The sequence below is a fragment of the Melanostigma gelatinosum genome (genome assembly GCF_949748355.1).
Source record: "Melanostigma gelatinosum genome assembly, chromosome: 15".
Lineage (NCBI taxonomy): Eukaryota > Metazoa > Chordata > Actinopteri > Perciformes > Zoarcidae > Melanostigma > Melanostigma gelatinosum.
In genome coordinates this window covers 352613-379183 of record NC_136648.1, presented here as the reverse complement: position 1 = coordinate 379183, position 26571 = coordinate 352613, and the positions used below count along the sequence as shown (strand labels likewise).

The 26571-nt window shown below is 47.5% G+C and overlaps 2 protein-coding genes across 3 annotated transcripts; both read right to left on the bottom strand.

Annotated features, from left to right (window-relative positions):
• Nucleotides 1-5256: 5256 nt before the first annotated feature.
• ttc19 (tetratricopeptide repeat domain 19) lies at nucleotides 5257-11875 on the bottom strand (the record flags this gene model as incomplete). 2 transcript variants are annotated; one of them, XM_079285003.1, is made up of 10 exons in its annotated part: nucleotides 5257-5588; nucleotides 5773-5935; nucleotides 7159-7322; nucleotides 8647-8741; nucleotides 9500-9561; nucleotides 9726-9782; nucleotides 9865-9903; nucleotides 9974-10084; nucleotides 11493-11544; nucleotides 11781-11875. In XM_079285003.1, 10 exons carry the CDS (start codon nucleotides 11873-11875, stop codon nucleotides 5422-5424), a joined length of 1005 nt encoding a protein of 334 aa, XP_079141129.1. In that variant the 3' UTR covers nucleotides 5257-5421. The 2 variants fall into 2 exon arrangements, with proteins under 2 accessions (XP_079141129.1, XP_079141130.1); XM_079285004.1 differs by lacking the exon at nucleotides 11493-11544 and having other exon boundaries at nucleotides 11781-11870.
• A 4655-nt stretch (nucleotides 11876-16530) lies between these two features.
• LOC306789708 (uncharacterized protein) lies at nucleotides 16531-21648 on the bottom strand (the record flags this gene model as incomplete). Its single annotated transcript, XM_079285789.1, has 3 exons — nucleotides 16531-17976; nucleotides 18065-18194; nucleotides 21625-21648. 3 exons carry the CDS (start codon nucleotides 21646-21648, stop codon nucleotides 16610-16612), a joined length of 1521 nt encoding a protein of 506 aa, XP_079141915.1. The 3' UTR covers nucleotides 16531-16609.
• Nucleotides 21649-26571: the final 4923 nt, after the last annotated feature.

Here is a 26571-nt window from a genome sequence, read left to right as displayed (position 1 = left end):
CGGGCGGTCCTTCTGTGTGGAGTTTGCACGTTCTCCCCGTGGCAGCGCAGGTTCCCTCCGGGTTCCCTCCGGGTTCCTCCCACAGTCCAAAGACATGCAGCTCAGGTTATTTGGAGACTTGAAATTGCCCGTAGGCGTGAATGTTTGTCTGTCTCTATATGTGCCATGGCGACCTGTCCAGGGTGAACCAGGGTTATCCTGAACAGGATAAGCGGTTTGGATAATGGAATCACTCTAGAAGCAAACTTTTTTATGTCTCATCTTCTAGTTTTTCTTGTTTTGCATATTTAATGAGCGCTACTTCTCTGTAAGAGCAACAACTGATCGGAGACCTGCTGCTAATGTCTGTCTGTGTCTCTGTCTGTCTGTCTGTGTCTCTGTCTGTCTGTCTGTCTGTCTGTCTGACTGTCTGACTGTCTGACTGTCTGTCTCTGTGTGTGTGTGTGTGTGTGTGTGTGTGGTTGGATCCTACCTCAGCGTCCTCACAGCACTGAAAGAGAGGAATTATAATGCAAAGACTGAAACCAACAGGGAGGTAGAGAACAGAGAGAGGGGGAGACAGGAGGGAGAGAGAGGGGTGAGACAGGGGGAGAGAGAGGGGTGAGAGACGGAAGAAGGAAGTGGGATGAAAGCAGGAGGAGGAGAGGAAACAGAGAGGAAAGCAGACAGACAGAGAGAGAGAGTGAAGAAAAGGTCTAATTCTCTCTGCAGAAACCTGATCAGCTGAAGGTCACCATGGAAACCTAGCTGTCCGTCAACATTAGTCCCGCCCCCTGGCTGTCCAACACACACACACACACACAGCTACAGAAAGATTGTTTGCTTGGTCAGACATTGTGACTGAAACTGCATCATCTCTCATCTGACATCATCTCTCACCTGACCTCATCATCACCTGACCTCATCATAATCACCTGACCTCATCATCATCACCTGACCTCATCATCTCTCACCTGACCTCATCATAAATCACCAGACCTCATCATCAATCACCTGACCTCATCATAATCACCTGACCTCATCATAATCACCTGACCTCATCATCATCACCTGACCTCATCATCACCTGACCTCATCATCACCTGACCTCATCATCATCACCTGACCTCATCATCACCTGACCTCATCATCATCACCTGACCTCATCATCATCACCTGACCTCATCATCATCACCTGACCTCATCATCATCACCTGACCTCATCATCTCTCACCTGACTTCATCATCTCTCACCTGACCTCATCATCTCTCACCTGACCTCATCATCATCACCTGACCTCATCATCTCTCACCTGACCTCACCATCAATCACCTGACCTCATCATCATCACCTGACCTCATCATCTCTCACCTGACCTCACCATCAATCACCTGACCTCATCATCTCTCACCTGACCTCACCATCAATCACCTGACCTCATCATCAATCACCTAACCTCATCAAGTCGGTCAGGCTCCGACTTATGTAGCTGATCTACTTCGCCCCTATTCACCTGCCCGCACTCTCAGGTCAAATGCTCGAGGTCTTCTGTCCCACGCACACGATTTAAGAGCCGTGGTGACCGAGCCTTTGAGGCAGTGGCCCCGTGGTGACCGAGCCTTTGAGGCAGTGGCCCCGTGGTGACCGAGCGTTTGAGGCAGTGGCCCCGAGGTGACCGAGCCTTTGAGGCAGTGGCCCCGTGGTGACCGAGCCTTTGAGGCAGTGGCCCCGTGGTGACCGAGCCTTTGAGGCAGTGGCCCGTGGTGACCGAGCCTTTGAGGCAGTGGCCCCGTGGTGACCGAGCCTTTGAGGCAGTGGCCCCGTGGTGACCGAGCCTTTGAGGCAGTGGCCCCGTGGTGACCGAGCCTTTGAGGCAGTGGCCCCGTGGTGACCGAGCCTTTGAGGCAGTGGCCCCGTGGTGACCGAGCCTTTGAGGCAGTGGCCCCGTGGTGACCGAGCCTTTGAGGCAGTGGCCCCGAGGCTCTGGAATGCTCTGCCTGCAACTCTGCGCCTCGCAGATACTGTGGATACTTTTAAAAGCCAGCTAAAAACCCACCTGTTTAGGCTGGCATTTGTGTAAAAGTAAACCCATGTCCTAGACCTGCTCTTAAAATATGTTTTACATTTTTATTTTATTTTTATTTTATTCTTTAACATTTTTTATTCACTCTGTGTAGATAATTTATTGACCCTAGGGTCACATTGTGTTTTTTATGCTTTTAAATGTCTGCTCTGTTAAGCACTTTGTGATAGTACTGTCTGTGAAAAGCGCTATATAAATAAAATTCATTCATTCATTCATTCATCAATCACCTGACCTCATCATCAATCACCTGACCTCATCATCATCACCTTACCTCATCATCATCACCTGACCTCATCATCATCACCTGACCTCATTATCATCACCTGACCTCACCATCATCACCTGACCTCATCATCAATCACCTGACCTCATCATCATCACCTGACCTCATTATCATCACCTGACCTCACCATCATCACCTGACCTCACCATCATCACCTGACCTCATCATATCTCACCTGACCTCACCATCATCACCTGACCTCATCATCATCACCTGACCTCATCATCAATCACCTGACCTCATTATCAATCACCTGACCTCAACATGTCCAATGTCCAATCCCTTACCCATCAAGTACATGCCAAGGCCTGGTGATATTATAGGTTAATCATCATATACATCTTAATCAAGTCCTTTCCTTGGTGGGTGGTGGTCATGAGATCATGCTGACCTCATCATCACTCACCTGACCTCATCATCAGTCACCTGTTTAGTTCCAGAGCTTCATTGTGACTGAAGTACACTTAGTACTTGAATATATTTAAAGTACTGCAGTAATATTAAGTGAACAGTATTTATTTATTTAACACACAAGTAGAAAAAAACATTTAGCTTGTTTTTATCTGAAGAACTTCAACAATTTTATAATAAAAGTTAAAATTAGGAAGTGACTCACGTCAGCTGAGGAGATTAGACTCTTCTGATTGGCTCACAGACCTGAAGCTCCACACTGCCCCCCGCAGGTCGACAGCTGGAACTACAGGAAGAGAGGAGTCTTCAGGTTGGACGTGAAACTGTAAAAGAAGTTTATAATTATTTTACCTCAAAACTACATCACTGTTCTCATCCTGTAGATCATTTAAACACCATCAACATGCAGATCAACTTCAACATTCACTTCAGAAGAAACAGTTTCTATCTGACCGAGTATCAAAATAATTTAAAGTAAAGTTAACATGAGACGTTCATCGTGTCGAGTTTTCATTCATAACTAACAGTTTAAACACAGTTATCCTGTGTGTGTGTGTGTGTGTGTTCATACCTGGTCAGTGTGTTGAGTCTTTGTCGTCCAGCAGAGAGACAGAAACAACCTGCAGATACTTTTATACCACATCCCCTGTGTGTGTGTGTGTGTGTGTGTGTGTGTGATTAATGAACCTGTTAGCACAACAACAATTAACCTCTGAATGTGTGAGTTTACATGTGATTAAGTGTGTGTTCATGACATCAGTTAAATCTGAAGAAATTGTTTTTCTCACGTGTGTGTGCGTTTCTTGTACTGGCTACATAGTGAGGACCAAAGGATTTTGGACATGTTGTCCTCTCAGTCGGCCTGATTCAGGGTTCACACTTGGCTTTAGGGTTCAGGGCCCTGTTTCAGAAGGCAGGTTTCACAAGTTCACTTTGACGCTCGTATGAGTAAAACAAAAACTAATCATCAATGGAGCTTAAATTCCATGAGTCACCACGGCAACATGTAAACAAAAGGGAGCCTTTTAATTCAGTGAACCTAGAGACGTTAATGCAGGTTAGATATATGTGAACATTTACCTTAACGAAAGAGTGAAAACGTTTTATCTGGTTTTATTCTGTATTGTCCATGAATTCATAATTTACCAGACTATGATGAAGTGTGTTAGACTGTAGTCTTCATTTTAAATATATATATATATATATATATATATATATATATATATATATAGATAATCTAACGGGTAAAAAACAACTGAAGATGAAAAACATAGTTGATAGTTTAGAAAATATATAGATCAATAAACAGGAGACAGAGGGTCTGGGTTAGGGGGTCTGGTAAAGCATTATGTAATCAAGGGTCCTCAAAGACAGATAAACAGGAATATGTGTGTGGCAGATTCCTGTTTGTAGTTTCTGCTGTTTGTTTACTGTCATCACTGTCCTTTTATTCTGACATGTTCAGTAAACACAACATCACCTGCGTCACCTTCTGTGGGAACCTCTCTCTCTCTCTCTCTCTCTCTCTCTCTCTCTCTCTCTCTCTCTCTCTCTCTCTCTCTCCATGTATTTTGTGGTTCACAGTATCTGATGTTGGGGTCTGGCGCCACCTCCTGGCTGGCTGAGCTCCTCACATGCTTCCCTTCCTCACACAACTCGGACCTGAAAACCCTGACAGGTCACATGCCATTTCGCTGGACGAAACAAGTGTTCTATTCTGAGTAAAGGCCCACTCATCCCGCGAGAACGGATCACTTCCTCTTTCTCCGTTTTCCTTTTTGTGTGCACACTCCGGCAGGAAGACGTCTAATCCTCTCCTGACCGATGATTACCGGGAGACGCACGGACCACGCCGTCTGAGCCGAAGTTAAATCATCCTCCCTGCAGCGAGGACAGATCACGTCTGCGTGTGCATTCATGTGTTGATATTCCCGTATTTTGTTGTGAGAAGTTACTGTCGCGCGATATCAAGGTATTGCGTAATCCATCGCGGACCCGAAGCTCCGCTTGTGTATTCAACTGCTGTAACTGTCGGCATTCGACCCGTCGCTGCTGGTAGATTCAGAGTTTGTGTATTATTACTTGAGAGATGTGATAAGAAACAAACGCTCATCTCACGGCAGCGATAGAGATCTGTTGTATTTGGGATTATTTGATTTAATTTTGTTTCTTGCTCTATTTCCTTGAATCGATGCTGTGAGTGAAGTGTGGAAACGCGACTATCGGGCACAAGTGTCGTCAGTTCGCGAAGCGACAACGGCAACTTGTGCGAGATACGATCTGCGACCCTCACACTCACTACGACGCACTCAGAAACTCCGATTCCTCTCTCTGCCCTTTTATTTCTCTTGTTTCCCGTAACTTGCATACACAGTCTGCCCCTGGGTAACCCCGTTGCCTCTTGTCCCAACTCACGCGATTTGTCTGAATCAGGTGAAGACTCGTCGTAGTTATTCGCCCCCTAGTGGACACACAGGATGCAGCTGTAGACGTCACAATAGAAGATTTATTTCACTTTTACACACAAACAGATGTGCAGGGTTCATCCTCTGAAGAGCATGACTGAGATCAAAGAGGTTGACAGCAGAACAGAGGGTCAAAGGGGTTACCGGGATCCTCCTCCTCCGAAATCATTCTGTCCAGCGACACACAGTGAACCAATCACTGCTGTGCAGCCTCCTCGTCCTCCTTCCTGTCCTCCTGGTTCCTCCTCCTCTTCTTCACCTCCTGCAGTCCCTCCTGGATCTGGTCCACAGCCTCCTGGTCTCCGGCCTGCCGAGCCAGACCCAGAGCCTCCTGGTAGAACCGCACTGAGTCCTCCAGCCGACCTGACGGACCACAGACAGAACCATCAGACCAGATCAGAGCCTTACGTACCTGGTGGGCCTCCATTGTTTGTCCGGCCCACTTTAGATAAAGCCACACCCCCTTTCGGTGAAACCACGCCCACATACATGTGAGTGGTTCCATCTGAAGCAGGTCGGACTCAGAGACCTTTGACATCTCCCTGACCTTTGTGCAGCAGGATGCCGGCCATGTTTCCCAGCAGCACGTGTTGGTCCGGGTGTCCAGCGGAGCGGCTCAGATCCACAGCCCGCTGGACCAGAGCCAGGGCGTCATCATGGCGACCCTGCAAATCCAGGACGGTGGCCAGGTCGCTCATCAGAACCAGAGTCTGCCAGGTGAGACAAGAGGATGATGTTCAGGTCTCGACGCTTATGGTCCTACCTGTGGGTGAGTGTCTCCTTGTGGTCCTACCTGTGGGTGAGTGTCTCCCTGTGGTCCTACCTGTGGGTGAGTGTCTCCTTGTGGTCCTACCTGTGGGTGTGTGTCTCCCTGTGGTCCTACCTGTGGGTGAGTGTCTCCTTGTGGTCCTACCTGTGGGTGAGTGTCTCCCTGTGGTCCTACCTGTGGGTGAGTGTCTCCCTGTGGTCCTACCTGTGGGTGAGTGTCTCCCTGTGGTCCTACCTGTGGGTGAGTGTCTCCTTGTGGTCCTACCTGTGGGTGAGTGTCTCCTTGTGGTCCTACCTGTGGGTGAGTGTCTCCTTGTGGTCCTACCTGTGGGTGAGTGTCTCCCTGTGGTCCTACCTGTGGGTGAGTGTCTCCCTGTGGTCCTACCTGTGGGTGAGTGTCTCCCTGTGGTCCTACCTGTGGGTGAGTGTCTCCCTGTGGTCCTACCTGTGGGTGAGTGTCTCCCTGTGGTCCTACCTGTGGGTGAGTGTCTCCCTGTGGTCCTACCTGTGGGTGAGTGTCTTCCTGTGGTCCTACCTGTGGGTGAGTGTCTCCTTGTGGTCCTACCTGTGGGTGAGTGTCTCCTTGTGGTCCTACCTGTGGGTGAGTGTCTCCCTGTGGTCCTACCTGTGGGTGAGTGTCTCCTTGTGGTCCTACCTGTGGGTGAGTGTCTCCCTGTGGTCCTACCTGTGGGTGAGTGTCTTCCTGTGGTCCTACCTGTGGGTGTGTGTCTCCTTGTGGTCCTACCTGTGGGTGTGTGTCTCCTTGTGGTCCTACCTGTGGGTGTGTGTCTCCTTGTGGTCCTACCTGTGGGTGAGTGTCTCCTTGTGGTCCTACCTGTGGGTGAGTGTCTCCCTGTGGTCCTACCTGTGGGTGAGTGTCTCCCTGTGGTCCTACCTGTGGGTGAGTGTCTCCCTGTGGTCCTACCTGTGGGTGAGTGTCTCCCTGTGGTCCTACCTGTGGGTGAGTGTCTCCCTGTGGTCCTACCTGTGGGTGAGTGTCTCCCTGTGGTCCTACCTGTGGGTGAGTGTCTCCTTGTGGTCCTACCTGTGGGTGAGTGTCTCCCTGTGGTCCTACCTGTGGGTGAGTGTCTTCCTGTGGTCCTACCTGTGGGTGAGTGTCTCCCTGTGGTCCTACCTGTGGGTGAGTGTCTCCTTGTGGTCCTACCTGTGGGTGAGTGTCTCCTTGCTCCTGGTGGCAGATGTCCAGTGCCCTTTGGTAGTCCTGTGCCGCCTGTTTCAGGTGCAACGTTGATGCTCTGTATCGAGCCTGCGAGTCGAAACACAGACCGAGCAGAAGACGTGTCTCCTTCCTCAGAGCCTCCTCCTCCTCTGAAGTAAACAACAACAGAGTCACATAACAGCTTGTCTGTCTCTCTACATCAGGCATGTCCAAAGTCCGGCCCGCGGGCCAATCACGGCCCGAGGTCAGATTTTATACGGCCCGCGCCTTCTGTCTTAAAATGCATTATTTATGGCCCGCCAGCACAGTCAAAACGGAATGAATAAATCATACAAATTCAACATGCAATTCCTATTTTTACCTCATGGTGGCAGCACCACTCTGTAACTGTCTGGCTGTTTGAAATTGGCTCTGACCCTTGAACTGTCGTGGCTACGGCAAGTAAAAAAAGGAAAGTCGATAATGAGGGCCGCCGCTTCCAGGAGAGGTGGAGATCGCAATATTTTTTTCACCAAAAACCGAAACAACTGTGTCTCCCTAATTTGTCATGAGACTGTTGCCTTGTTTAAGGAATATAATGTAAAGAGACACGACGAGACCAAACGTGCTAATGCTACAACAAGCTATCAGAGAGCGACATGCTAGAAAAGTGAAGCAACTCCAAGATAACTTGGCCAAACAGCAGCGGTCCCTTTCACATGAAAACATCCTCAAAGTAAGCTGCGGAGTGGCCGTGGTAATTGCTAAACATGACAAACCTTTTACGGAATGTGAGGTTATCAAAGACTGTGTTATGAAAATAGCAGAAAACATTTGCCCCGAGAAGAAGACAGAGTTTGCTAATGTTTGCCTGCTCGTAACACTGAAGAGCTATCATCAGATACGAAGAGACAACTTGATTTTTTTCGTGAGCCTGTTTCATGTGTGTTGAATTTAAATGTTAGACAACTTTTCATCACCCTCACTAAGTCATATTTAAGATTGTCTTGAGGTGAGAATATTGATCGGTTCCTATGTAATTAGCTTTTAGATGGCTTGTTCTTTGTTATCTGACTTTCAAGATGTGAAAGAAAGGCAGAATAGTTGTTGAGATGTGTTCACACATGAATGCTTACATTTGGTTACATTGCTATTTGCTGTCATTGAAAATAAAATGATAAAATAACAATGTATGTATAGGCTACTTGTATTGTTTAAAATAATGTCAGCAGGGACTGTTGGCCCTTGGGCATTTTCACATTATCAAATTTGGCCCTCTTTGAAAAACGTTTGGACACCCCTGCTCTACATGTACCCGTCTCCCTGTCTCTCTACCCTGTATGTCTCTCCACCTGTCCATCTGGCTGTCTTTCAGTCTGTCTACATTGATGTTTTTGAAGTTTGACTGAACTTTATTGGCACATTCTTGCAGCTCTGCTCTGACTTGTTTTAGGGTTCTTTAACAATAAGCAGTCCGTCATGACTTCTTCTCACCTGTCCGATCCTCTGCAGGGGTTTCTTTATGTTTCTGCAGTTTGGCCTCAAGAGACTCCGTACAGAACCTGAACCCGTGCTCTGCAAGCTCCGCCCTTAAACACACACACACACACACACACACACACACACACACACACACACACACACACACACACACACACACACACACACACACACACACACACACTTCTCAAGTCTCTTAACTGCATCCCCGTTTCCCTCCCTTGCGTCCTTTCCTTGCGTCTTAGTCCCTCCCACCAGGGAGGCATAGAGGAAACCATGCAAGGAGAGAGGAACGAGGAAATATGTTTTAGGAGACATGAGACGTCCTTTCCTCAGTTGAGTCACGTGAAGCGACGTCTGTTTCTGATGACGGAGGATCAGCTGATCAGCTGAAGAGACTTTAGAGAAGTTAGTGTCTGTTCACATGATCACTGTACTTAATAACAGTAATATATATATATATATATATATCAGATCATGAACACAAATCTTTCTAATAAATGTAGAAAGTTGTTTGTGGTCCTTTTGTTGTTCAGACTACAATGAACATTTATTTAAACCAGATGTTGAATCAGAAACCTCATCAAATGTAAACTAGAGTTTATTCTGTGATCCGTCTTCACTCTGGTGTTAAACTCAGTCAGTCAGTCCGATCGGCTGCAGCGTCCAATCACATGACTGACTCTGAGCTACAGTCGAGCTTTGGGACGGCCGTCAATATGCCGGCGCAGAAACAGCTTCCGGTTCAAGCGAGGACCGAGGAGCGAGGAAACAACAGTTCAGAGACTTGAGAAGCACCCACAGCCGCCTCTCTGGCAGGAAGTGAGGTCAGAGGTCAGGCACTTACTTGTTCTGTTCGACGTAGATGGTGGCGAGTTTCAGAGACATCTCGATGACAGCGTTATCGTCCTGGAAAGAGACAGGAAGTGAGTGAAGACATAACACACACACACACACACACACACACACACACACACACACACACACACACACACACACACACACACACACACACACACACACACACACACACACACACACACACACACACACACACACACACACACACACACCTCTGGAGTTCCTCCTGACAGCATGAAGCTCATCGCTGCTTTGAAGAGTTTTTCTGCCTGAGAGGACGAAGAGGACAACCAGCTGTCGCACTGCCGTTGCCATAGTGACAAAGGTGAGTCATACGGGGGCGGTACTCACGCGGTCCAGCTGACCCTGAACGTAGGCCAGGTTCGCCATCTGAGGGTGAGGGTGAGCGTTAGAGAGCTGGAGAGCTGAGGACAGCTGAGAGCTGACAGAGGCTGTTTACCAGACTGTAGGCGTAGATGACGGCCTGATGGTTGTGGGTCTGATGAGCCACAACTACGGCCTGGTGGAGCAGCCCAGAGGCTGCCTGGAGCTGTCCTCTGGAGACACTGAGCTGGAGGAGAGAGGACCGTCAGTACCACAGTACTAGTACTAGTACTACTACCACTGAGCTGGAGGAGAGAGAACCGTCAGTACCACAGTACTAGTACTAGTACTACTACCACTGAGCTGGAGGAGAGAGGACCGTCAGTACCACAGTACTAGTACTAGTACCACTACCACTGAGCTGGAGGAGAGAGGACCGTCAGTACTACAGTACTAGTACTAGTACTACTACCACTGAGCTGGAGGAGAGAGGACCGTCAGTACTACAGTACTAGTACTAGTACCACTACCACTGAGCTGGAGGAGAGAGGACCGTCAGTACTACAGTACTAGTACTAGTACTACTACCACTGAGCTGGAGGAGAGAGGACCGTCAGTACCACAGTACTAGTACCACTACCACTGAGCTGGAGGAGAGAGAACCGTCAGTACCACAGTACTAGTACTAGTACTACTACCACTGAGCTGGAGGAGAGAGGACCGTCAGTACTACAGTACTAGTACTAGTACCACTACCACTGAGCTGGAGGAGAGAGGACCGTCAGTACTACAGTACTAGTACTAGTACTACTACCACTGAGCTGGAGGAGAGAGGACCGTCAGTACCACAGTACTAGTACCACTACCACTGAGCTGGAGGAGAGAGAACCGTCAGTACCACAGTACTAGTACTAGTACTACTACCACTGAGCTGGAGGAGAGAGGACCGTCAGTACTACAGTACTAGTACTAGTACCACTACCACTGAGCTGGAGGAGAGAGGACCGTCAGTACTACAGTACTAGTACTAGTACCACTACCACTGAGCTGGAGGAGAGAGGACCGTCAGTACCACAGTACTAGTACCACTACCACTGAGCTGGAGGAGAGAGAACCGTCAGTACCACAGTACTAGTACCACTACCACTGAGCTGGAGGAGAGAGGACCGTCAGTACTACAGTACTAGTACTAGTACCACTACCACTGAGCTGGAGGAGAGAGAACCGTCAGTACCACAGTACTAGTACCACTACCACTGAGCTGGAGGAGAGAGGACCGTCAGCACCACAGTACTAGTACTAGTACTAGTACTACCTTGGCCTTCTTCAGCAGCAGGATCATCTCATCCTCTTTCCTCTGAGCTTCATCTCGTTGGTCTTCATCAGTGCTGAAGAAGGAGAAAGCTACACACACACACACACACACACACACACACACACACACACACACACACACACACACACACACACACACACACACACACACACACACACACACACACACACAAGCTTGTGACTGTAGTTTGGTGTAACGGGTAAAGAGATGATGTGTGACTGTACGTACCAACGGCCACCCACAGCACTCCTCCTCCTCCTCCTCCTCCTCCTCCTCCTCCTTTCAGGAAGTGTCTCCCGATGGACTCATGTTGGCTCACATTTACCCAGCATGCCGAGCATTTGTCCCTCACAGCCTGTGATGTCACAGGGCTGATAGAAGTTACAGAAGAGACAACAGAAAGACACTTAGGGTTCATCCACGTTTCCTTCACGAGCAAGGAAACCAAGAAAGGAGATGACAAATAACAGACTTGGGATGTCTCTCTACGTGTACCTGTCTCTCGTCATGTACCTGTCTCTCTACGTGTACCTGTCTCTCGTCATGTACCTGTCTCTCGTCATGTACCTGTCTCTCTACGTGTACCTGTCTCTCGTCACACACTCACCTTCCCGGTGAGCCCCGTAGAGTCACGCGACGTCCTGAACACCTGAACCTGCTCAGAGTCTGACTGAGGACGCGTCGAACACTGCATACCGCCATCTTTACTGTTTACGTAACGAGCGGAAGTCACTAAACGCCTTCAGAATAAAAGCAACGGAAGCAAAAAAGTGTGAATTTTCATTCCAAGTTTTGGAACATTTGATGGATTTAAATCCCAGAACACGGTGAAGAAATATAATTCATTCATTTAAATTGTTGGTAAATGTTTTTCTCTCAATTTTAAACATGTTTCTATTTTTCTCATAACATTACATAAAGCATTTTATTTTGTTCCGTTCACTGAACCTCCCGGGTACATCCCAAGTCTCCGTCATCAGAAACAGACGTCGCTTCACGTGAAGCACCTAAGGAAAGGTCGTCTCATGTCTCATAAAACATATCTCCTCGTTTCCTCTCTCCTCGCATGGTTTCCTCCATGCCTCCCTGGTGGGAGGGACTAGGACGCAAGGAAAGGACGCGAGTGAGGGAAACGGGGATGCAAAGAGACTTGAGATGTGCCCTGGTTCACCTGTGAGGGTCACGAGCTGAGATGGAGGTTCAGAGGTTGTGAGAGATATAAACTACTCACTTCATTTTAATATTATATGAGATAAAATTGCACTAGGATATTAAACATTACACTATAATATGGTACATTACAACAGGATCATTATGGCAGAACATTATAATCGTCATTTGAATGTTAAAAACCAAACAAAAGGTTAAACAAACAAACAGAGAAATGTTTTAATTGAGCTTTAAGTGTTTATTGACAGTCACAGAGTTCATGAGGAGGTCTCAATATGAGACCACAACAGACCAGATGAGGACCAGATGAGGACCTATCATCGGACAAATTGTTTTGTTTTATTACGGAAACTTCTTGTTATTGAGAACAATAATTTGTTCATTGAGAGTTCATTTCATAAATTTTCCTTCTCTTTGTTTCAACGTATTTGTTTCATGTTCAAAGTAAATAAATATATAAAATGAAACTTCGAACCCGGGTCCCTGTTGCTGTGAGGTGACAGTGCTAGCCACTACACCACCGTGCAGCCCCGATCCCGACCCGACCCGATCCGACCCGATCCCGACCCGACACCGACCCGACCCCGGGCGGTCCTTCTGTGTGGAGTTTGCACGTTCTCCCCGTTGCAGCGTGGGTTCCCTCCGGGTTCTCCAGCTTCCTCCCACAGTCCAAAGACATGCAGCTCAGGTTATTTGGAGACGATAAACTGCCCGTAGGCGTGAATGTGAATGTTTGTCTCTACATGTGCCCTGCGATGAACTGGTGACCTGTACAGGGTGAACCCTGCCTTCTCCCAATGTCAATAATGAATGAATGAAAATGAAACTTAAGGATCGTCTCTGTTCATCTTCATCAACATGAATCTCATTATTTTATGACTGTATGAGTATAATCATTAAACCTGTGAGATAAACATAGCATTTGTTTCTTTAAATGTTGCCGCCGCCAGGCATTGTGGGTCGGAATTATCTCCTTTCCTTTCGTAAACGAAGGTCCAGTGTTTCCTATGCTAAAGGAGATAGGAAAGGAAGCATTAAAGCACCTTTCCTCAGCATTTAGAGCAGGGGTGTCCAAACTACGGCCAGCGGGCCAAGTACAGCCCGCGGCCCATTTTTAATTGGCCCGCAGCAACTTCTAAAAATATAATGTAATATGGAACACTTGAAACTTGCGCTTGACTGTATTGTACTTCTTAGTTTCACCACTAGGTGGAGATACTGTGTTGAACAAGGCAGCTTCTCCACAAAATAAGAGCAATCAAAGAAACGTTGAGCCCCGGATGATGACACGTCCTACACTGGTGCCGAGCGAGAACAGAAAGTTAAATGGCAGTTCGCTCAATAAGAGTGTTTGTTTCCGTGCAAACAAAACACAAGAAAAAGTCACAACAGCAGCCACGAGGTAGCTCAACTCATTGCCCGCCACGGGAAACCTTTCTCAGATGGTGACTTCATAAAACAGCGCCTCACTAAAGTCGCAAGTGCCCGGAATAAATGCAGGAATTCAACGACGTCAGCGTGTCCAGAAACACAGTTGTGCGGCGAATCGAAGACTCGTCAGCTAACCTAAACCATCAAGTGTCAGATAAAGCTCGTGCTTTTGCTTTTTACTCCATTGCATATGATGAGAGCACAGATGCCACAGACGCCGCACAGCTGTTCATTTGTTTGCGGGGAGTTGACGATCATTTCTGCATTCGGAGCTGCTTGATTTTAAGAGTCTAAAGAGCACAACAACAGGTAAGGACGTGTTTGAAGCTGTGTCAGATGCAGTTGACAAGATGGGACAAGCTGTGTGGAGTTATAACAGATAGGGCTCCAGCTATGACAGGCGAGCGCAAGAGAGCGGAGGTGAGGCTGTTAAAATACAGCGTATCACCCGCCAACAAGCCCTCTGTGCTCAGACAGTCCAGCTCGGCGATGTGATGAACACGGTTGTGAAAACTGTCAACATAATGCGAGCACGAGGGCACTCTACGCAACTTCAATGTTGCGCACTTCCCCACGCAGTCCGAAGTCAAATGTGCTTTTCCAAAGGCCAACCTTTCTGCTGAAGGGGGAAATACGTGTCCGTGATAACGTCTCTCGTGACAGAACTCAGTCAGTGCTGAGTGGCGGCTGGTCAATAGAGGGCGATAGGGCGCCGCCCCACCTTGAGCCACAACAAATAAAATAAAATGAATAATAATAATAATAAACTATACAAATAGTCAATGTTTGTGTTTTTGAAATATGGAATCACCCAGTAATATGTGTAAAATATGATATCTGCGGTAAATATATGCTTTTCCTGCATGTCCTCTCTGCGTGTGCACGTCTCAGCAGCGCTGGAGAAACTGCCCAAAAGAGCAGTGAAGCAGTTCAGCCAATTGCTGATTAAAGATATAAATGTGTGTCATACAATTTAGCCAATCAGCGCCCTCAAATAGATTCAGCTTGGAGCAGAATCGGTTCTGCCCCAAGCTGCGCGTTCCCGTCCGGACGAGTCTCTACAGGCGGGCGCGAGCTCCAGCGCGAGCACTGCTCCTCCAAGACCCGTTTGAGAGGAGAACTTTGAGGAGAACCTGCAGCGCTGATATCAGATCAGCCTGACCTCACAATCAGACAGCAGACTAGCAGGAAAGGGAAGCAGCACATGAAGCTACCAGCTGTAAATAAGATGTCCTGACGTGTTTGTCAAAGTGTTATTTTCTGCTTTTTGTCATGTTGGAATAAATGTTAAATATTTAACTGCAAAGTAGCAATACGTGTTTGATACCTTCATTTATTTAGCATGAAATCATACTGGGATGTTTGCTGAAATTGATTGGATGTGGCACAGCCCTACCTAGAACATGTTCCACCAGCTGCCATGGCTTTCAATATGTTTCTCTCATTGAGAGAGACATCGAGCTGTTCTCAACTCCCTTCTATTTGAATAATGAGTCTGTTCGGCTCAACATACGTCAGCAAACATCTCTGTTAAATCTGAACAAAAGCACATTGAGAACCAAATTTGATTGATTTTGCTCACTTTAACACACTAGGGGTGAGGCGATCGGACCTGAGTGGCCCAGCCATTGGTATATTGTTCTGTATGTGGCCCTCAGTGAAAAAAGTTTGGACACCCCTGATTTAGAGGATTCAAACAGCTGTTAAGGAACCTTAGAGACGTTAGGTCACTCAGTGAGCACCCTTCAGAAGATAAAAATAACTTTTAGACCTCAGACCTCTAAAGACATGCCCCATACAGTCCGTCTCTTCAGACCACCAAAGACACACCCCCTACAGTCCGTCTCTTCAGACCTCTAAAGACACGCCCCATACCGGCCGTCTCTTCAGACCTCTAAAGACACGCCCCCTACAGTCCGTCTCTTCAGACCTCTAAAGACATGCCCCCTACAGTCCGTCTCTTCAGACCTCTAAAGACATGCCCCCTACAGTCCGTCTCTTCAGACCTCTAAAGACACGCCCCCTACAGTCCGTCTCTTCAGACCTCTAAAGACACACCCCATACAGTCCGTCTCTTCAGACCTCTAAAGACACGCCCCATACAGTCCGTCTCTTCAGACCTCTAAAGACACGCCCCCTAGTCCGTCTCTTCAGACCTCTAAAGACACGCCCCCTACAGTCCGTCTCTTCAGACCTCTAAAGACACACCCCATACAGTCCGTCTCTTCAGACCTCTAAAGACACGCCCCCTACAGTCAGTCTCTTCAGACCTCCAAAGACACGCCCCATACCGGCCGTCTCTTCAGACCTCTAAAGACACGCCCCCTACAGTCTGTCTCTTCAGACCTCTAAAGACACGCCCCCTACAGTCCGTCTCTTCAGACCTCTAAAGACATGCCCCCTACAGTCCGTCTCGTCAGGCCTCCAAAGACACGCCCTCTACAGTCAGTCTCTTCAGACCTCCAAAGACACACCCCCTACAGTCCGTCTCTTCCAAAGATACGCCCCCTAAATCTCATCATGAACGTAAACAAACATGGCTCCTGTTAGAACAGCCGGTGGAAGACTCTGGTGACGAGGAAAGACAGACAGGCAGTCAGGCAGACAGGTAGACAGTCAGACAGACAGCTCGAGACAACCGCAGATTCCTGATTGTTTTTCTTACTTTTTGTCAAAGCTTTTGACTCATTGATAGTTTTTTCAGGATGTAACGAGAATTTAAACAACATCTCAGTGTCACTGTGACGACCACCACCGAGTCTTTAAGGACATTTATTGTGGACGGACTTCAGAGGTAACAATGTCCTCTCAATGATAATGTGTGTTTCTGGGAAACTATCTTCGTGTGGTTGAGACCTGCTCCTGACGCTCCGACTGGTGGTCGGTGAACCTCTTCAGGTGGTAGCGCAGCACTCCTTTGGTTTTGAACGTCTTGCCGCAGCCGCAGGCGTGAGGCCGCTCACCGGTGTGGTCGAGCTGGTGGACCCGCAGCAGCGAGCTGGTGAAGAAGAACTCCCCGCAGGTGATGCAGTAGTGGCTCTTCTCTCCGGTGTGTTTGGTTCTCCGGTGGCTCAGCAGCGAGCCAGACGTGATGAAGCTTTGGCCGCAGTCGCGGCATCCGAACGGACGCTCTCCGGTGTGGATCCTCTCGTGGGCCCTCCAGGAGTTGTGGTAGGAGAAGGACTTGTCGCAGTACGAGCACTGGTACAGCTTCTCCTTGGTGTGGCTCAGTCGGTGCATCTTCAGGTAGTGAGCGATGGTGAAGCTCTTCCCGCAGTCGTTGCAGGCGAAGGGCTTCTCACCCACGTGGAACAGCGTGACGTGGGACCTCAGGTGGGACGACTGGGTGAACCTCTTCCCGCAAGTGGTGCAGAGGAACGGTCGCTCCCCAGTGTGGGTGACCATGTGGGACTTGAGGTGGGGCGACTGGGTGAACCTCTTCCCGCACTCTCTGCACTTGTAGGGCTTCAGTCCGGTGTGGGTGCGGTGGTGCAGCTTCAGGCCCTGCAGGCTGGAGAAACACTTGCCGCACTCTGCGCAGTGGTAGTCCCTCAGGTCCTCGTGGGTCCTCTGGTGGACCCGCATGCCGCTCAGCAGCTTGAAGGCTTTGCTGCAGGTGGGGCATTTGTGCGGCTTCCTGTTGGAGTGGGTCACCTGGTGGAGCTTCAGGCTCTGAGGGTTACCAAAGGTCTTCTTGCACTTCAGGCACGGCAGCAGCTTCGGGTTCTTGTGCGACTTACGGTGGAAGTTGAAACCCTGGTAGGAGACGAACATCTTGTCGCAGACTTTGCAGCGGTAGCACTTCTCCCCCTTGTGAACCTCCAGGTGCTCGTCGAGCTCGTCCTGCTTGCCGAAGCCATCCCCGCAGAACCAGCACTTGAAGGGTTTGGTCCCGGAGTGTGTCCGGTGGTGCGTCTTCCAGTCCCTCTTCAGAGCGAAGGTCTTGTCGCAGTAGGAGCACCGGTAGGGCTCCCTGCGGTCGTGGATCTGCTGGTGGACTACCAGGCTCATCAGGGTCGGATAGGTCTTCCCGCACCGCCAGCACTGGTTGGGTTTCTGTCCTCGGTGGGTTCTCAGGTGAGCCTCCAGGTGAGACCTCTTGTAGAAGCCTTTGGTACACTCGGAGCAGTAGACCATCTTTCTGCCCGTGTTCGGCGGGTGGCGTCGTGTCGACCTCTGGTGACATAACTCAGGGTGATCGTCTGTTGGGGATGATTGACAGGATGCACAAACATTTCTGTCACTTTTCTTAAAGGAAGTTATAATAATAATGAATGACTCTGTTCTTACCAAGAGACAGGAAGTCCCGCCCCTCCAGCCACAGCCTGCAGTCGGTCAGTTTGACGGACAGCTTCTTGAAGACGGTGAAGGTCTGTATCTCTACTTCTTCTGGTTCTGGTTTGATCTGAACGGCCTGAAACTGATCAGGAGTGAAAGTACAACATGGTTACTCTAAGACTGAAGTATTTATGTAACAGAGTACTTCTACTGTAATAAAGTACTTGCACTGTAACAGAGTACTTCTACTGTGTGGTAGTAGTACTCTCACTGTGTGGTAGTAGTACCGTTACTGTGTGGTAGTAGTACTCTCACTGTGTGGTAGTAGTACCTTTACTGCGTGGTAGTAGTACTCTCACTGTGTGGCAGTAGTACTCTCACTGTGTGGTAGTAGTACTCTCACTGTGTGGCAGTAGTACAGTTACTGCGTGGTAGTAGTACTCTCACTGTGTGGCAGTAGTACTCTCACTGTGTGGTAGTAGTACTCTCACTGTGTGGTAGTAGAACCGTTACTGTGTGATAGTAGTACTCTCACTGTGTGGTAGTAGAACCGTTACTGTGTGGTAGTAGTACTCTCACTGTGTGGTAGTAGTACCTTTACTGCGTGGTAGTAGTACTCTCACTGTGTGGCAGTAGTACTCTCACTGTGTGGCAGTAGTACAGTTACTGCGTGGTAGTAGTACTCTCACTGTGTGGCAGTAGTACTCTCACTGTGTGGTAGTAGTACTCTCACTGTGTGGTAGTAGAACTGTTACTGTGTGATAGTAGTACTCTCACTGTGTGGTAGTAGAACCGTTACTGTGTGATAGTATTACTCTCACTGTGTGGTAGTTGTACCGTTACTGTGTGGCAGTACTACTCTCACTGTGTGGCAGTAGTACTCTCACTGTGTGGCAGTACTACTCTCACTGTGTGGCAGTACTACTCTCACTGTGTGGCAGTAGTACTCTCACTGTGTGGCAGTACTACTCTCACTGTGTGGCAGTAGTACTCTCACTGTGTGGTAGTAGAACCGTTACTGTGTGATAGTAGTACTCTCACTGTGTGGCAGTACTACTCTCACTGTGTGGCAGTAGTACTCTCACTGTGTGGCAGTAGTACTCTCACTGTGTGGCAGTAGTACTCTCACTGTGTGGCAGTACTACTCTCACTGTGTGGTAGTTGTACCGTTACTGTGTGGCAGTAGTACTCTCACTGTGTGGCAGTAGTACTCTCACTGTGTGGTAGTTGTACCGTTACTGTGTGGCAGTAGTACTCTCACTGTGTGGTAGTTGTACCGTTACTGTGTGGCAGTAGTACTCTCACTGTGTGGCAGTAGTACTCTCACTGTGTGGCAGTAGTACTCTCACTGTGTGGCAGTAGTACTCTCACTGTGTGGCAGTAGTACTCTCACTGTGTGGTAGTAGAACCGTTACTGTGTGGTAGTAGTACTCTCACTGTGTGGCAGTAGTACTCTCACTGTGTGGCAGTAGTACTCTCACTGTGTGGCAGTAGTACTCTCACTGTGTGGCAGTAGTACTCTCACTGTGTGGTAGTAGTACTCTCACTGTGTGGCAGTAGTACTCTCACTGTGTGGTAGTAGAACCGTTACTGTGTGATAGTAGTACTCTCACTGTGTGATAGTAGTACTCTCACTGTGTGGTAGTAGAACCGTTACTGTGTGGTAGTAGTACTCTCACTGTGTGATAGTAGTACTCTCACTGTGTGGTAGTAGAACCGTTACTGTGTGGTAGTAGTACTCTCACTGTGTGATAGTAGTACTCTCACTGTGTGGTAGTAGAACCGTTACTGTGTGGTAGTAGTACTCTCACTGTGTGGCAGTAGTACTCTCACTGTGTGGTAGTAGTACTCTCACTGTGTGGTAGTAGAACCGTTACTGTGTGATAGTAGTACTCTCACTGTGTGGTAGTAGAACCGTTACTGTGTGGTAGTAGTACTCTCACTGTGTGGTAGTAGTACCTTTACTGCGTGGTAGTAGTACTCTCACTGTGTGGCAGTAGTACTCTCACTGTGTGGCAGTAGTACAGTTACTGCGTGGTAGTAGTACTCTCACTGTGTGGCAGTAGTACTCTCACTGTGTGGTAGTAGTACTCTCACTGTGTGGTAGTAGAACTGTTACTGTGTGATAGTAGTACTCTCACTGTGTGGTAGTAGAACCGTTACTGTGTGATAGTATTACTCTCACTGTGTGGTAGTTGTACCGTTACTGTGTGGCAGTACTACTCTCACTGTGTGGCAGTACTACTCTCACTGTGTGGCAGTACTACTCTCACTGTGTGGCAGTAGTACTCTCACTGTGTGGCAGTACTACTCTCACTGTGTGGCAGTAGTACTCTCACTGTGTGGTAGTAGAACCGTTACTGTGTGATAGTAGTACTCTCACTGTGTGGCAGTACTACTCTCACTGTGTGGCAGTAGTACTCTCACTGTGTGGCAGTAGTACTCTCACTGTGTGGCAGTAGTACTCTCACTGTGTGGCAGTAGTACTCTCACTGTGTGGCAGTACTACTCTCACTGTGTGGTAGTTGTACCGTTACTGTGTGGCAGTAGTACTCTCACTGTGTGGCAGTAGTACTCTCACTGTGTGGTAGTTGTACCGTTACTGTGTGGCAGTAGTACTCTCACTGTGTGGTAGTTGTACCGTTACTGTGTGGTAGTAGTACTCTCACTGTGTGGCAGTAGTACTCTCACTGTGTGGCAGTAGTACTCTCACTGTGTGGCAGTAGTACTCTCACTGTGTGGCAGTAGTACTCTCACTGTGTGGCAGTAGTACTCTCACTGTGTGGCAGTAGTACTCTCACTGTGTGGTAGTAGTACTCTCACTGTGTGATAGTAGTACTCTCACTGTGTGGTAGTAGAACCGTTACTGTGTGATAGTAGTACTCTCACTGTGTGATAGTAGTACTCTCACTGTGTGGTAGTAGAACCGTTACTGTGTGGTAGTAGTACTCTCACTGTGTGATAGTAGTACTCTCACTGTGTGGTAGTAGAACCGTTACTGTGTGGTAGTAGTACTCTCACTGTGTGATAGTAGTACTCTCACTGTGTGGTAGTAGAACCGTTACTGTGTGGTAGTAGTACTCTCACTGTGTGGCAGTAGTACTCTCACTGTGTGGCAGTAGTACTCTCACTGTGTGGCAGTAGTACTGTTACTACAGTAAATGAGTCCTGGTGGTAAACATCACTACAGACTCTACTTCCAGACCCACAGGAGACAGAACCTCAAACTAAACTCCATTCACGTTTATCCACGTTAAACCAGAGGAATAAATGAGGTTCTTTAAACAGAACCTGCAGCTCTTCTTCGTCTGTTTATCTTCACACCGGCTCGTTTTCTACCGTTTTACCGGAACAGAGCTCGGTCCAGTTGAGGCCGAATCACCGACAGCTCGGTTCTAACACATCGCGTCATCATTGATCGGGTCACGTGTTCGTTCGAGCTCTTTAGACTCAGTTCTTTAAACGTTCTGTTTTATGAATGGAGTTTGGCGACAGGTTCTAATTCCCACCGATCCAGAGGCTAGCTCCGTTAGCTTAGCTGCAAACCGGCTCCGGTCGGTCGGTGTGTTTACCGGCGATGACGCGGCGGTCTCCATCGCTCCGGTCCGGTTCCGTTAAAAATAAAAGTTGCGTTTCGAGCGAACAGCCGCAGCTTCCTCTGCAGCAGCAGCTGGAGCAGACTTCCGGGGAAAGTTCAACCTCCCAAAAAAAAAAAAAGGGAAAGTCTGAAAAATTGTATTATATATTTATACAACATCCGGTCTGAGTTTTGTTCCCGGTTTGACTAACTTTATATTCACCAATGATCATTTCTAATAGAATGTGATGATATATTTGTTTGAGTTTTTAACCTGGAGACAGAAATCTGAATATTTAATTACATCACCATGTTTAATATGTACACCTTTACTGATCATTACAGTCTGAATATTTAATATGTATTTAAATACAGAACTAAATGGACAGAATACATAAATATATTTAAGAAGCACCCCTTGAGAGTAATCCGAGTATTTTAATGAGAAAACGCTGCCGCCAGATTACTCACCAGGACAAACCGACGGTCTCACATCACCCCCGTACTCCGATCTCTCCACTGGCTTCCTGTAGCATCTAGGATACACTTCAACATTCTCCCCATCACTTACAGAGCACTTCACGGTCAGGCTCCGGCTTATGTAGCTGATCTACTTCACCCCTATTCACCCGCCCGCACTCTCAGGTCAAACGCTCGAGGTCTTCTGTCCCACGCACACGATGTAAGAGCCGTGGTGACCGAGCCTTTGAGGCAGTGGCCCCGTGGTGACCGAGCCTTTGAGGCAGTGGCCCCGTGGTGACCGAGCCTTTGAGGCAGTGGCCCCGTGGTGACCGAGCCTTTGAGGCAGTGGCCCGTGGTGACCGAGCCTTTGAGGCAGTGGCCCCGAGGTGACCGAGCCTTTGAGGCAGTGGCCCCGAGGCTCTGGAATGCTCTGCCTGCAACTCGGCGCCTCGCAGATACTGTGGATACTTTTAAGAAGCAGCTAAAAACACACCTGTTTAGGCTGGCGTTTTAGTAAAAACCCATGTCCTAGACCTGCCCTTACATTTACTTTACATTTTTCTCTGTATATAATTTATTGACCCGAGGGTCACATTGCATTTATGCTTTTAAATGACTGCTCTGTTAAGCACTTTGTGATGTTAAGTCTGTGAAAAGCGCTCTATAAATAAATTTCATTCATAAGCGTCAAACTGTGAATCATATACTTTAGTACACAGCTACAAGTACTTTGAAAAGAAATATTCTACTTCTGCAGCACATTTATCAGTTGCTAGAGAACAGAGTACAATAGAAGCTCATTAGTACCTTCACTGAGGCATAAACAGAAGTATTAACATCAGATCCAGGATCAGTTATGAGCAGAAACACAAGAGTTAAATTATATTTTTATTAAAAACAACTTTCATTCATAAACAATGAGATTTATATTCATATACATCAGTCAAAATGAACATGGTTCTCTCCAGCACCCTGGTGTGGTCCAGCAGGGGGCAGCAGCTGCTTCCAGATGGTTCTGAACAGGTGAAAAGTCTTTAAAACAAGCAAATAATAATAGAAGCTGAAACAAACAGCAGGAAATATAAAGACTCCCGAGTCACATGACCATCACATGACCCTGCTGACCTGGGATCAGACGAACGCTTCGGTCGGACTTTGTCACAGCACCCCCCTCTCTCTGAGAACACTCTGCCTGAGGGGGGGGGCGCTACAATTCGGCCTTTTGTTCACATCATCTCCCAGCAGAGCTAAGCCCCGCCCACTCAGCTGATTGGATGAGTGTTGAAATGTGAGCTTCACTCACCGCCATCCTGTGACATCACGGCCTCAAGATGACCTCACCGCTTCGGGGGGGGGGGGGGGGGGGGGGGGTCGTTCTGTCAGAGCCAATCAGAGAGCAGAGGAGGTAAACAGGTGAGAACTCAACACAGGTACAAGGATGAGGTAAAGAACCCTAGACCAGAACCAGAACCCTGGATCAGAAGACGCTTCAGCTCAGTTTTGTCACGGCCCCCCCTCTGTGAACAGACTGCTAGGGGGGGGGCTTCAATCGGCCTTTCGTTTCATCACTTCAAGAGTACTTCTAGTTTCAATGCATGTTTTAAATCTCCTTTACTTTTTACTACTGAATTTTATTTCTTACTGTTTCTTTAATTGTTTTGAAATCTCCTTTTCTTTTGCCTTATGTTTTGATGCTTTTAATAGTTTTATGTGAAGCACTTTGAATTACCTTGTTGTTGAAATGTGCTATAAAAATAAACTTGCCTTGCCTAGTGTGTAGTATTACTACTTTTACTTGTAACAGAGTACTTCTAGTGTGTAGTATTACTACATCAGAGTACTTCTTAAATCTCTGGTAGAACAAAGGAACCAAACCTGTAAGTTTGTTCACTAAATGGAGTGGTCTCACCGACGTCACGATCTCCTTAGTTACGAGGTCGGTCGGCCATGTTGGAGTACATACAGATCCTACATGGCGGCGCGTAAACAAGGAAGTGCGGCGAAAATACAATACTTTGAATCACTGGATAGTGCATCAAAGGTTCGCTACCTGGCCAAATTGAAGGTTATTGGTAACTTGGATCCCTATACGATGAGTGCAGATGGTTTCAGTTCCGATCCTACTTATCTTCCATCGGTAAACTACGCCAACATCTACACGTATCTCGTGAACACCCCCAGTCCTCACACAAAAGACGAGTTGGAGTGCTACAAAGGGCTCGACGCTTATAATCAGTTTGTCAGTGGATGGGTCCGAGACGTCAAAGCAACGGTCGTCGAGAATTCTCATCTCGTCATTGGAAGAGTAAATATATACAGATCTGGTCCGATATTTAGCAATATTCAATGTTTACTCAGCGCAAACAGACACGTGTGTTTGTTTACATTGTACGTGCATGTCATTGTGTGCGAGTGTGTAGGAATTCACTTTCAACTAACTCCTAACTTCATCCCCCCCCACACACATATATATATATATATATATATATATATATATACATGATCCGACGTTAAACTCATATCAAGCAATGCTGAGGCTGCATCTCTGTGTTTCGCCTGTTGTACACGCTCGACACGTCTCTGGTACCGACTGCTGTCACGGGCCGATGAAGCTTCGGTAACCTTCTCATGTCCAAGTTTAATTTATATTTCCTTTATTAAATACTGTTCACAAACGAATTTGCAAATAAAATCACTGACCACTTATAAAGTGATCCGCACATACTCGACTGTACGCCAAATTCCATTCCTTTATATCTCGAGAGATGCGTGACAGCCATTTCTCGCGACGTCGCTTGGATAGCTCCTTCGTGTCATTTCCTTGATGTGTAATGACCGCTGGCAAACGAAAGAATGATTTCTTGTCTATCAGCTCTGCTGCCACAACCAAAGACAGCACAAAAGTTCACCACCGATAGGTTATGCGACTCAGCCGTGCATGCCAGTGGCTTTGTGTGTACTCCAACATGGCCGACAGCTAAACTGTGACGTCACACGAGACCACTCCATATATTGCTAACGTCACAAACACATTCTGGTCGCCATCTTGACTAAATGTTGCCGCCACACACACACACACTACTGTCTTCAGTTCTTTGTCCGTTTGTTGAATCACTTCTTACCGTTAACGGATCCATCGAAGCCGGTCGGAGCCTGGAGTTAGCCGCCGCAGCTAACGTTAGCTGGTTAACGCATCACATTCACAGTTATCTTTAGTAGTCAGTGAAAGCACACCGACCACCAGACGGACCGTAACGTTCACATCGCCCGATCATCGACGCTGTTCTCGGCGGTAGCGCCGTCTCCTCTCCGTCCAACTTCATGCTGTCAAACTTTCCTGGAGTAAAAAAAAAAACAGCGCCAAGTTATCTTTATACGATCCAGCAACCAATCACAGAGTGGATCAGAGCCTTGGTGCGGTATGACCCGCCCTACTCTGCTTCTGATTGGGTCACCCTGACACAACCCTAACCGTGCCCAAACGAACCAATCCAACCAACGAAGGCAACGAGTACTAGCCAATCAGAGGGAAAGTAGTGCGGGTCGTGCTGTTTGGACCAATTGTAATCCAGCTCCTACCCACATATTTACGACGCTGGGAAAAGCCAATGAAGGCATCACCAACCGTTATTTAAAATTTAAAAAACGGTCGATTTATGAAGTTTTCACCCGTTTTATTTTAAGTTTGTTTTTATGACATGATATGATAAAGAGAAGGAGGTGTGAAGATAAAGATAAAGACAAGCGATTGGATCCCATCCAATCCCGTCTCAGTTTGTCTCTGAGGTGGAAAACCAGGCGATATTTCAGACGCGGGGTCCATACAGACAGATGCATAAAGACACACAAACAATACAAGTACGGAGGCTTAGCAATACCTTACAAAGAGACAGCTGTACCAATGTCTCCACAGCTGGACTGGTAGCGTGTGGTGCTAAACCTTATGTTGGTTAAAACAACTATGATCCCATTTACAGAGTCATTCAGTCGACAGATGAATTTGTACATGAGATTTCTTAAAACTGTTTGGAAAGTGTTGACTCGTGCAGCCACAAACATTTCACTGGCACTACTCCATCTTTGTCTCTTTAAAAGTATTCTCATGGCGTCATTGTACGCTACTTGAAGTCTCTGTAGACTCTTTGTTCTGTAGTTTGACCACAAGTGTGCAGTAGAGTGGAGTACAATATGCTATGAACAGAGACATCTTCACTCCATCTGTACACAGACCAAGGCAAGGCAAGTTTATTAGTATCGCACATTTCAACAACAAGGTCATTCAAAGTGCTTCACATAAAACCATTAAAAGCATCAAAACACAAGGCAAAAGAACAGGAGATTTAAAAACAATTAAAAAACAGTGTAAGAAATAAAATGCAGTAGTAAAATGCAGAAATTCAGGAAATTGATGAACATATTAATTGAATGTGGTTCAATTAAAGGCAGCAGCAAACAGAAAAGTCTTCAATCTTGATTTAAA